This window comes from Bison bison, unplaced genomic scaffold (genome assembly GCF_000754665.1).
Source record: "Bison bison bison isolate TAMUID 2011002044 unplaced genomic scaffold, Bison_UMD1.0 scf7180017864263, whole genome shotgun sequence".
In the NCBI taxonomy this organism is placed as follows: Eukaryota; Metazoa; Chordata; class Mammalia; order Artiodactyla; family Bovidae; genus Bison; species Bison bison.
The window spans coordinates 1,156,986-1,169,364 of record NW_011494835.1 but is presented as its reverse complement, the minus strand read 5'-3'; the positions used below and the strand labels follow the sequence as shown (position 1 = coordinate 1,169,364).

The 12,379-nt window shown below is 38.1% G+C and overlaps 1 protein-coding gene across 3 annotated transcripts in view; it reads right to left on the bottom strand.

Annotated features, from left to right (window-relative positions):
• TBCK (TBC1 domain containing kinase) overlaps nucleotides 1–12,379 on the bottom strand; it is a 213,329-nt gene that overhangs the window by 30,975 nt on the left and 169,975 nt on the right. For all 3 annotated transcript variants that reach the window (XM_010848238.1, XM_010848237.1, XM_010848240.1), the window contains one exon: nucleotides 2,370–2,529. In XM_010848238.1, coding sequence (XP_010846540.1) covers nucleotides 2,370–2,529 — 160 coding nt within the window. The remainder of the gene's footprint in view (nucleotides 1–2,369; nucleotides 2,530–12,379) is intronic.

The window sequence follows — 12,379 nt, the reverse complement described above, 5'->3', positions numbered from 1 at the left end:
AGTCCCTCGGACTGCAAGGAGATCCAACCAGTCCATTCTAAAGGAGATCAGTCCTGGGTGTTCATTGGAAGGACTGATGTTGAAGCTGAAACTCCAATATTTTGGCCACCTGATGTGAAGAGCTGACTCATTTGAAAAGACCCTGATGCTGGGAAAGATTGAGGGCAGGAGGAGAAGGGGACAACAGAGGATGAGATGGCTGGATGGCATCACTAACTCAGTGGTCATGGGTTTGGGTGGACTTCGGGAGTTGGTGATGGACAGGGAGGCCTGGTGTGCTGCGGTTCATGGGGTTGCAAAGAGTCGGACATGACTGAGCGACTGAACTGAACTGACAGAATTGTTATGAAGAATAAAAAGAGATAACATATAGAAGTACTTGTCACAGTGCCAAGCACACAATCACCAGTCAGTAATTGGGATGATTATCACTGTTAACATTTCTTCCTGACAGTTTCCTTGGCAATCCAGTGGTTAAGACTCTATGCTTTCATTGTAGGGTGTGTGAGTTATACCCCTGGTCAGGGAATTAAAATTCTGCATGCCTCATGGTGCAGTCAAAATATAAAATAATTTTTTAAAGTCCAGCTCATTTGGAGTAATAAAAAACAACTCTTCCTAAGGCTGTGTATTATGTGCCACCCAGAAATAAGTGATTCTGAATACTATTTCTGTGAGTTGAATGTATTGATATGCATTGTAATGGAAAATGGATATTTTTCATTGGAGTGATATTGCAATATGGATTAATGTAACAGCAGCAGTATTGTGGTAATAGTAGTAATAATAAAAGCCGATTTACATAAAAATAATTGAGATACCAAGGCTTTAGTTCTAAAATCTTCTCAGTTACTTATTAAAATTGCACATTAGTCATTTACTATACTGACTTTCTCTGAAATAGGTAAATTTAGATTCCCTATCAGGTGCTAAATACAGTGACATAAAAGAGAGATGAATAATTTAAGACTTACATAGCTAATATCCACTCAGATATTTCTTTAGTTTTGTCAATTAAGCTTTTTTTTAACCAAGGATGACTTTAATTGAGTGTCAAAAGCCAATACTTCTTAAACAAGATTATTAGATGCTTAAAACAGCCTATGACAATAGTCTTAAAGTTCTCACTTGACTACATTTCCATAGATATCCTTTCTGGATTATTCAGCTTATTTGCATAAGCTATCTTCAGAGAGCAAACTATCTCTGCTACTTTTTCAGGAGCAGATTCTTCTGTCCTTTTAGAAAAAGGGCCTGTCCTGGTTCACTGTTGCCTACATCTAGATATGTCATTTTAAAAGCCGCTTTATAGAGCTCTGATTGACATACAATAACTTATACATATTCAAAGTGTACATTTTAATGTTTGACTGAGGGATTTGTAAATAAGTACATTTGGCTCTCATAGTCCAGATAGCCTCTAACTTGTCTTTTATGAAAAGTAAAGGTTGATGTTTGGTAGAAACCAACACAATACTGTAAAGCAATTATCCTTCAATTAAAAATAAATAAATTAAAAAAAAAAAAGGTGAAGTTTTTGACCTCCAGAAACTACTCTGTTTCAAGTTTCAAAAATTTTAAGAACATAGCCAGAAGAGAGAAAAGCCATTTTACTGTTTCATATACTCCTCAGTTCCTGAAAGTTGATATCCTTCCCAAATTCTCTATTACCATAAAGCTTTGGACCTGTAAGAAAGAAAACCCACAAATGATCCATCACAATCAACTTTCAAAACCACCAATCAAGTCCCACTGCTTTTCTCCAATGAAAGGAACTGAATTTACTTCTTGTAATTTCAGAAAATAGTTAAAACATCAAAACCACAACAAAACATAGTAGGCTATCATTTGAAGTTTCCTAAGCTTAGTATTGAAGAAGGCAATGGCACCCCAGTCTAGTACTCTTGCCTGGAAAATCCCATGGACGGAGGAGCCTGGTAGGCTACAGTCCATGGGGTCGCTAAGAGTCAGACACGACTGAGCAACTTCACTTTCACTTTTCACTTTCATGCATTGGAGAAGGAAATGGCAACCCACTCCAGCATTCTTGCCTGGAGAATCCCAGGGACAGGGGAGCCTGGTGGGCTGCCGTCTATGGGGTCGCACAGAGTCAGACACGACTGAAGCGACTTAGCAGCAGCAGCAGCAAGCTTAGTATTGATCCTGATGCTGTAGAGTGAGGAAAAAAGGCTTGAATTCTTCTATAAGGAAAAGGTAGACAATCTCTTTGATGTAAGAATATAGACAGATATTCAAAGCTCATTTGATTTGCAACCAGCTCCTGAAGAAATAACATTTAGACAACCTGTTGCAGTAGGCCGGTAAACAACTCATCATGAGGTCCATATGACATTTCTGAGTACACTTACCTCTGCTGTGTGCTTTGCCACATTCCCCACGATGACAATGACCTTCCCTTTGAAGCTCTGGAGCATGGCAGTGTAAGGTCCCTGGGTAAGCTCCCCTTCAGCAGTAAATGCAGTGCTGAATGGAATGTTGATGCTGCCTGAAATGTGACCCCGAACAAAACTGAGAAAAAAGGTTAAGGGAAACATTTATTTGTGTGCAGATTTGAATGTGTGAGAGAAGCTCACAGGGAATTAATTCTCAGAAGAGAGTACCATTAAAATCAAACACAAATGGAGATAAGACTTGAAAATCCCCTGAACAGACAAAACCAGTTTAGTCATACAAGCAAAGATTAATTTAGCTTGTTTTGCAAGACAAGCGAGGCTAACTTGACCTGGGTCACTTCTTGTTTATGCCTCTGAAAATTGTAAGTGAAACTTAAACTGTCTCCCTAAATTGATATTTGACGTTCACTACCCATTTCCCTTTCATTTAAGAAAATTCTAATATTGTAACCAGTCACTGAAAAATGGTCACTGCTGCTTTTTAACAATATACCTCTAAGCCTCACTCCATGTTTTGGTTCAACTGCTCCTGGTTTGCAAACTGTCTTTTGGTGTGTACACAATAAACTTTTAATTAATTACTACTTTATTAATTAACTTTTATTAATTACTGCTTTAGTTATTCATCAGTTTTACTTCTTTTTTCCCCCTGAACTTTTGACAGAAAGGAAAAAGATTAGCCAAAGATGTAAACAAGACTTTCTTGATTAAACAAAATATTGTGAAAGTGATCAGAATGCAGCAAATCAATGGCAATCACATAGGTTGTACAACATTCATGGCTTTCAATTCATTATGACTATTATTACTACTACTGTGATTATTTTAAAGCCTATTACAAAAGAGTGCAATTAAAAAGATGATTCTTCCTATAGAGTCTATAGAGAAAGATATTATTATATCAATCACTTTTTTAAAAAGCATAAATTAACAACTACAAAAACTGCTCTGAAACAGATGTATACGATGCTTTGATAGGACATGTCAATTTGAGGAGGACAGGGAAAGTTTCCACTAGGAAATAAGTGATGGCTGAGGTAAATCTGAATAATTAATAAAAGTTAGGCAACAGAATAGAATACAGGTGGTATAGGGTGGTGGAAGGGACAAACTATTTAAGGCAGGAATGTGAGGTGTGTATTGGGGAGGCACATGACTAATCATGAGAAGGAAGGAAGGCCAGTATAGTGGAATGCAGAGAGCAAAGACAGCATAAGACTAGCCTGGAAATGAATGCAGAGGCCAGATCATACAGCGCCTTGCAGATCATGTTGTTAAAATTGGTCTTTCTCCTAGAGCGAGGAAAATCAGGAAGTATTTTAGGCAGATAAGAACAGATCACATTTGCACCTGGGCAACAAGTTGGAGAAAGGCTAGGAGGAGAGTGAATGTGAAGGTCAGTCTGTGAGACGTCTGTCTAGGCTGTATTTTGTCTCCTCCTTAACAATCACTGATGATAATCATGAAGAGATGTTTATGTTCAATATTAGCAACTCCCCCTGAACTTCCACTTTAGATATGTTCTTTACAAAATGGAAAAGACATAGCATTTTAAAAGGTTATATCACAAGCAACGAATATCTGCCCCCCCAAAAAAAACTAATCAGTCATTGCTGTAGAAGAATTATACATTATAATTATAATGTAATTAATATTATATTAATATAATTATAAAATTATAATTATTTATTGACATGAAAATTTCTCAACTGCCCCAGTTTGTAGGTTCATCTTTAGAATATTACTTCTCTCTGTTTCTGTCAATCTCTCTTTTTCCCTTATTAACACCAAGAGGAGAAATTTGAGGCTCCTACTCTCAAGATTGATGGTGGAGGTTGAACACATTATCTTAAACTTCTAGTCAGCTGTTAATTCATTTTTCTTTAAAGAGAAGCATTTGGCACTAATAATGAGGGGAAGAATGTAAAAAGTTCTGGAAAATGAAATGAGAAATAGAATAGATACCATTCCAGGTACACTGTTTAGTTAGAATGTTCTGGAACATTTCATCAGCTCTAGTTTTTTGAACATTTACAATGAAATGACTCAGTATTCAAAGTATTGGCTTCAGTTTTCATGAACAGAAATGACTTTGTCCTCAGCATATAATTACTACAGTAGCACTTTAATCTTTAATAAGGATATACCGTAAAAACTTTTGATTTTTCTCAAACTGTGAATATGACAACTCCACTATTTTCAGCAAAGCAATCTACATCTGCCAGCCTAAATCAACTGCCAGAGAGAGTTTCTGTGTTTATCAAATAGCCAGTGTCAACCATGTACATTTTTCCTTTTTAGTGTTTTTTCAGTAGCAAAAACAATACAAATCTATACTAGTTAAGTGCTCTAGCAGACACGTTTGCACTGCCTGCCCCAACCCTGCCTTCTTGTTTGAAAGGACCTCAACCACTGACCCTGATGAAAGGATGAGCGTAGGCGGTCACGTTTGCGTCAGGAGACCCCGCCACAATCAAGACTGACAGGACAGTAGGGAGAGGGAGGGCGAAGGTGGGTATCTGACATGGGCTGAGCCCATTAGACTCTCTCCCTTCAAAATCAAAGGTAAAAGGCAATGCTCAGACTGTGTTAAACTTATTCGAGCGCCTTCTCTATACATAATTTATTCAGCCACACATTAAAGAATTAAATAAAATTATTTACTTTACAAGATAAATTCTATATTTGGTTTAAAAAAAGTACCCACCTGTATCCAAATACCCAATATCTAATATCTGTATCTAAAGTCATACACAAGCATCTAGATGAGTTTCTAGGTTCAATATCACCAATTTATTACATGCTTTTAAAGAAGATTTTAGTCCAAATTGCCTTTTAGTCACTACAAGTATGTCATAAATTTATCATTCTAGAATTTGCTTTTGTGTTTTATGGTTTGATGTTTAAAAAAATGTTCACTAGATTAAATGTTAAAATGCTGACAAAGTATCATGGCAACAGAGTCCTTTGGGTAAGAGACAAGTTAGAATCCAAAATACAAAACTATTTCAAACCTTTTTAAAGCTATTTTAACACTTTGGACAATAAGACACAAAAGAAAAAAAATCTTAAACCACACTTGCCCCATTTTTAGTTTAGTTCAGTCAAAAAAATCCTGGAAAACATATAAAAGCACTCATCCAAGAACACTCTTGTCATAAAACTTATAGTGCAAATAAGATTGGGTAAACACGGATATTTGTAGACAGAATGATCAAACCTCTAGATAGCTATTAACTGTGTGACTGGCAAATAGCAGAGGAGAATGAGACTGGTCTAGTTACATATTAATACATTTACAATGAACATTCTCTTCTTAAGTAAGTTGGACAATGCAGACAGTTTTGGTTATTTAAAGATCTTGTTTCCTTGGTAATTATTTACCTTTCATTGCCTACAACAGAAATTCTCATATGACGCAAACATCATATGATGAAGTAGAACTTTTTCAGGGCAAATTCTAAACACATGAGAGGCTGTCAGACTCTTGTAAAGGCAGGTAGTCAAAGTTTTTTTTAATCTTCAGTCTTTCATAATCATAATAAAGTATTAGGTGTTTGAAAAATGAACAAAGAACAGATTCTGTATATTTTGTGTTAATAGGACAAATTGCAAGGAGATCCAACCAGTCCATTCTGAAGGAGATCAGCCCTGGGATTTCTTTGGAAGGAATGATGCTAAAGCTGAAACTCCAGTACTTTGGCCACCTCATGCGAAGAGTTGACTCATTGGAAAAGACTCTAATGCTGGGAGGGGTTGGGGGCAGGAGAAGAAGGGGACGACGGAGGATGAGATGGCTGGATGACATCACTGACTCGATGGACATGAGTCTGAGTGAACTCCAGGAGTTGGTGATGGACAGGGAGGCCTGGCGTGCTGCGATTCATGGGGTCACAAAGAGTCGGACACGACTGAGTGACTGAACTGAAGTACAATGAAACAGAAGAAGATTTCTGACATATAGAGACTCTGATTAATTCTGGGCACAACATGGCAAGGAGAGCAAAATGATAAAAGAATACACTGCAATATGCACTTTCTCCATGATCAAAAGACTTGTTTTATTTCATTGAACTGAAGTAGAGGACAAATAGGAGAGGGAAATGGCAACCCACTCCAGTGTTCTTGCCTGGAGAATCCCAGGGACGGTGGAGCCTGGTGGGCTTCCGTCTCTGGGGTCACACAGAGTAGGACACGACTGTAGCGCCTTAGCAGCAGCAGCAGCAGAGGACAAATATGTGTGAGTTCTTTAGCTGACTCATTGGAAAAGACCCTGATGCTGGGAAACATTGAAGGTAGGAAGAGAAGGGGACAACAGAGGATGAGACGGTTGGATGGCATCATCGACTCGATGGACATGAGTTTGAGCAAGCTCTGGGAGTTGGTGATGGACAGGGAAGCCTGGCTTGCTGCACTCCATGGGGTTGAAAAGAGTCAGACACGACTGAGCAAATGAACTGAACTGAGAGACGAACATCCATTTTTTAGAACTGTGATTGTTACTTCATTGCTTAACCTCACATTCTAGACAAAAACTTGGATTCCTTGCATTTGCCTTTTGCATTTGGGCTTCCCTTGGGGGCTCAGGTGGTAAAGAATCCACCTGCACTTAAAGAGGTTCTATAGTGGGTATACTACCCAACAGATGGACGCTATACTATTTTACAAACTATAACCTTAAAAAGCTTCAGCTTCACGTATCCAGTTTAGAGACCAAGGCTATAGAAGCCCAAGTATTTATGTGGTAATTAGCCTCAATCATATATACATCTTGATAGTGTACTTATAACAATGTCCACCATAATTTTAAGATTGGTTTTGGCAAAAAAAAAAACACAATAAAAACAATGCCACATATAAACACTAGCTATTATCTTTTCAGTGTTTATAAGACATTTTGCTATTTGGATTTTTAATGATGAATTTGAAAGAATTAAAAGACATAAGACATGATTAAAGAAGTTGATAGAAATTGTAATGAAATCTCTTCTATGGAATAGTAGTAGCTATAAAAACACAAAAGCATCTGATTACTATAGCAGTCACTGCCTCAGGTGTGTTTGTACCTTAAATATTTTTGTGTACGATAAAGGAGTTGGGTTATTAGAACAATATTAACAGGTAAGGATGATGTGTATTATCTTGTACATTTCTAAGATACGAAGACTTTCTTACAGCCACAAGTCAGTCTATATGATGGTACAAGAAGATGCATCACACTTTAATGAGGAATGCAGAAAAAATATTAGTTCTAAGAATAATATGGATACATGATATAGGTAAGTTACATAGGCAAATTTTCATATTCCAAAAAATTATTTACTTTACTAAAAGATTTTAAAATTCCTTTAAATAATTGATGGTTCAAAATTCAGTACAGAAATAACCTTAAGGTTTCTAAATTCTGAAAGTGCACAGCATTTCTCACTTGGTGACATCACACTTCTATACACAAAGCATACTTGTATCTTACCAGACCAAGAAGGTATGCTCAGTTATATGTTGGCTTCTTTGTTTGCTATGTTATAGTTTGCAAATTATAGTTAGTGTTAAAGAGCTCAAAGTAAAGGCTATACCTTTAGTATATCAAAAGCCAAAAGCTTTCTATTATATAACTAAGCTGTATTAACTGATATAAAAATTATACCCTTGAGATATCATTTTTCTTTGCTAAATCTATTGCTGCTTTCTTTGAATAGGATCACCATCTCCAAGTCACTCTAAAACCTCATTTTTGTTATCTCATTAGTGGCAACGTTCAACTGTACTATACTCATAAATTCCACTGTCCTATCTGTATCCCATTACCACTTGCCTATTTCAGACACTCATTACTTTGAGCTTAGACTATAGCAATAGCTTTTTGTTTTCTCCAATTCTCTTTTCCTTTGGAAATCCATTTTATTCACAATATTGTTATATTAAAATATTTAAAACAAAGTTCTGATTACCACACCCATCCTGAGAAAACTTCCAAGGCTGCCTACAGGACAAAGTCCAAATTTCTCAGTTCAGCACTACTTCAATTCCAACCACACTGGATCACATACTGTTTCCAGCGTATGTTCTGCCTAGTTCCTATAGTTTTCCCTACCTAAATAGGGATACCTAAATATATTTTCTCTATATTTTTGAGTGTTCAAATATTATCTATCTTTTGAGAATTCCTCCATGAAAGTTTCCCTTCCTACAGTCTCTGTACATCTCTCATGACAGCCATTTGGTCTGTTATAACACATACTAATTTGGCTTTCCTGGTGGCTCAAAGGCAAAGAATCTGCCTGTCAATGCAGGAGACATGGATTCGATCCCTGAGTTGGGAAGATCCTCTAGATAAGTGCATGGCAATCCACTCCAATATTCTTGCCTGGGAAATCCCATGGACAGAGGAGCCTAGGAGGCTACAGTCCAGAGGACCGCAAGAGTCAGACATGACTTAGAGACTAAAACCATTAATACATACTAATGTACCTGACTTTCATCAAGACTTTAAATGACTTATATAAAGGATCTGTATTTATCTCATCTATGAAACTCTTACAATGCTTAATTTAGTGTCTAGAATACATCTAACATATTTGCTGAGTAAACAGATTTCAGCATTGTGCCAAACCTAGAGTAACTAGTATGAGGGGCAAATACACTAAATGCCTCCTGGCCTTCTAGCTTGTGGCACCACTACCTATCAATACTTGTTAGTGTTATGGTACATAATTATCTTTTGTCAAAATACAGTATGAGGAAAAAGAAACAGCAACAGGAGTCATTTCCCTGGATTTTCTCCAGCATAGATACCAACCCAAAGGGCCCAGGAAAACTAGTTTATTTTAGGGCAAAGCTAGAGACCTCACTCTGTGACTGCAAATATGAAGGAATATTTAAGTACATCAAATCTCTGGGTGAGTCCATCCTTCCAGGCTTGTCTGCACCATTCCTTCCACAGTCATTCTTTTTCTCACTGAAAGACAAATCTGAGCATGCCACTTAACTGATTAAAATCCTTTAACAGTTTCTCACAGCCTATGGAATAAAACCTGGATTTCCTAGCACATTATACAACATTCTCTGTAAGTTACCTTTGCCTACATTAGTCTCACTTTCTAACCTCATATATTCCAGCCAAGTATACCCAGAGTACTTGTAATTCCCTTATTGTGTCTTCCTCACATTCTTTGCACCCACCCACTACGTGTTTTTTCAGTCTCAAGTGTCTTCTTTCTCTTCATTGCTCGGGTGACTTCCACTTGTCTTTTAAGACCTGTTTCAGGCATTATCTGGCTTAGATGACCATCCTAATATTCCCAAGGCTTTCTGAGTATGGCTCAGACATAGAGCATTTCACACAGTATGGCAATTATCTATCTCATTTGTCTGCCTTAGCCATAAGACTGAGTTCCTGTTGGGCAGGGGCTCTGATTTAACCAAGCAAAGTAGGTTCTCAGGCAGGACTGACTGGTTGTTTAAATAAGGTTGATGGAACTCACGAACTGGGGCAATGGATAGGTGTCAGAGAAACCAGGAGCTCTCCTGTGCCGGTAGCTCAATGGTAAAGAATCTGACTGTAATGCAGGAGATGTGGGTTCGATTCCTGGGTCCAGAAGATCCCCTGGAGATGGAACCCACTCCAGTATTCTTGCCTGGGAAATCCCATGTGCAGAGGAGTCTGGCAGGCTAGAGTCCATGGGGTTGCAAAAGAGTTGGACACCACTGAGCAACTGAACAACAATTGATGTACTTCTCAAAACTATTAATCCAGACAGTGGAGACATTCTTCAGTAGTGGCTACCATATACTCCCACATTATACAAGGTCCATTCAGCTGTAGTAATATACATGAATAGAAACTGTAATTCAAGTATCTTAAATCTAGATCCAAACAAGAATCTTACTAAGCCTCTTTATTATCACTTTGCTCTGAACACAAGTACCTCAATATTACTTTGAAGACTTTTTTAGAAATTAATTCTTCAGGACACAGAGACAAGAGCAAATCTAGCATTTACTAAGGATGAATAACATGGTGTAATAATGAAAACAACTGAATTTATGTGCTTTTTAAATTAAAAATGTAAGCTTGAGGTCTTTCCTATAGCTTCTGATATTTAAAAAAAGTTAAGAGTTTTAAAAATAAAGCTTTAAAACCAACCTTGACTTCAAGCAAATGAGAACAGACCTTCAAAGTATTTCTATTCATAGATAACAGTTAGACCCACATTATATGACTAGGACACTAAATATGAACTCTGAAATTTGGAACTGAAATATTTAGGAAATTTGAAACGAAATCTTTAGAAATATTAAAGAAAACATGGAACAAAATAGAAAGCCCAGAGATAAATCCATGCACGTATGGACACCTTATCTTTGACAAAGGAGGCAAGAATATACAATGGAGAAAAGACAATCTCTTTAACAAGTGGTGCTGGGAAAACTGGTCAACCACTTGTAAAAGAATGAAACTAGAACACTTCCTAGGAGAAGGTGATGGCACCCCACTCCAGTACTCTTGCCTGGAAAATCCCATGGATGGAGGAGCCTGGTAGGCTGCAGTCCATGGGGTCGCGAAGAGTTGGACACAATTGAGCGACTTCCCTTTCACTTTTTACTTTCATGCATTGGAGAAGGAAATGGCAACCCACTCCAGTGTTCTTGCCTGGAGAACCCAAGGGACGAGGGATCCTGGTGGGCTGCAGTCTATGGGGTCGCACAGAGTCGGACACGACTGAAGCAACTTAGCAGCAGCAGCAGCAGAACACTTTCTAACACTATACACAAAAATAAACTCAAAATGGATTAAAGATCTAAACATAAGACCAGAGAACTATAAAACTCCTAGAGGAGAACATAGGCAAAACACTCTCCGACATACATCACAGAAGGATCCTCTATGATCCACCTCCCAGAATATTGGAAATAAACGCAAAAATAAACAAATGGGACCTAATTAAAATTAAAAGCTTCTGCACAACAAAGGAAACTATAAGCAAGGTGAAAAGACAGCCTTCAGAATGGGAGAAAATAATAGCAAATGAAGCAACTGACAAACAACTAATCTCAAAAATATACAAGCAATTCCTGCAGCTCAATTCCAGAAAAATAAATGACCCAATCAAAAAATAGGACAAAGAACTAAACAGACATTTCTCCAAAGAAGACATACAGATGGCTAACAAACACATGAAAAGATGCTCAACATCACTCATTATCAGAGAAATGCAAATCAAAACCACAATGAGGTACCATTTCACACCAGTCAGAATGGCTGCGATCCAAAAGTCTACAAGCAATAAATGCTGGATAGGGTGTGGAGAAAAGGTAACCCTCTTACACTGTTGGTGGGAATGCAAACTAGTACAGGGACTATGGAGAACAGTGTGGAGATTCCTTAAAAACCTGGAAATAGAACTGCCTTATGACCCAGCAATCCCATTGCTGGGCATACGCACCGAAGAAACCAGAATTGAAAGAGACATATGTACCCCAATGTTCATTGCAGCACTGTTTACAATAGCCAGGACATGGAAGCAACCTAGATGTCCATCAGGATAAGAAAGCTGTGGTACATATACACAATGGAGTATTCAGTTCAGTTCAGTCGCTCAGTCATGTCCGACTCTTTGCGACCCCATGAATCACAGCATGCCAGGCCTCCCTGTCCATCACCAACTCCTGGAGTTCAACCAGATTCACGTCCGAGTCAGTGATGCCATCCAGCCATCTCATCCTCTGCCGTCCCCTTCTCCATCTGCCCCCAATCCCTCCCAGCATCAGAGTCTTTTCCAATGAGTCAACTCTTCGCATGAGGTGGCCAAAGTACTGGAGTTTCAGCTTTAGCATCATTCTTTCCAAAGAAATCCCGAGGCTGATCTCCTTCAGGATGGACTGGTTGGATCTCCTTGCAGTCCAAGGGACTCTCAAGAGTCTTCTCCAACACCACAGTTCAAAAGCATCAATTCTTCGGCGCT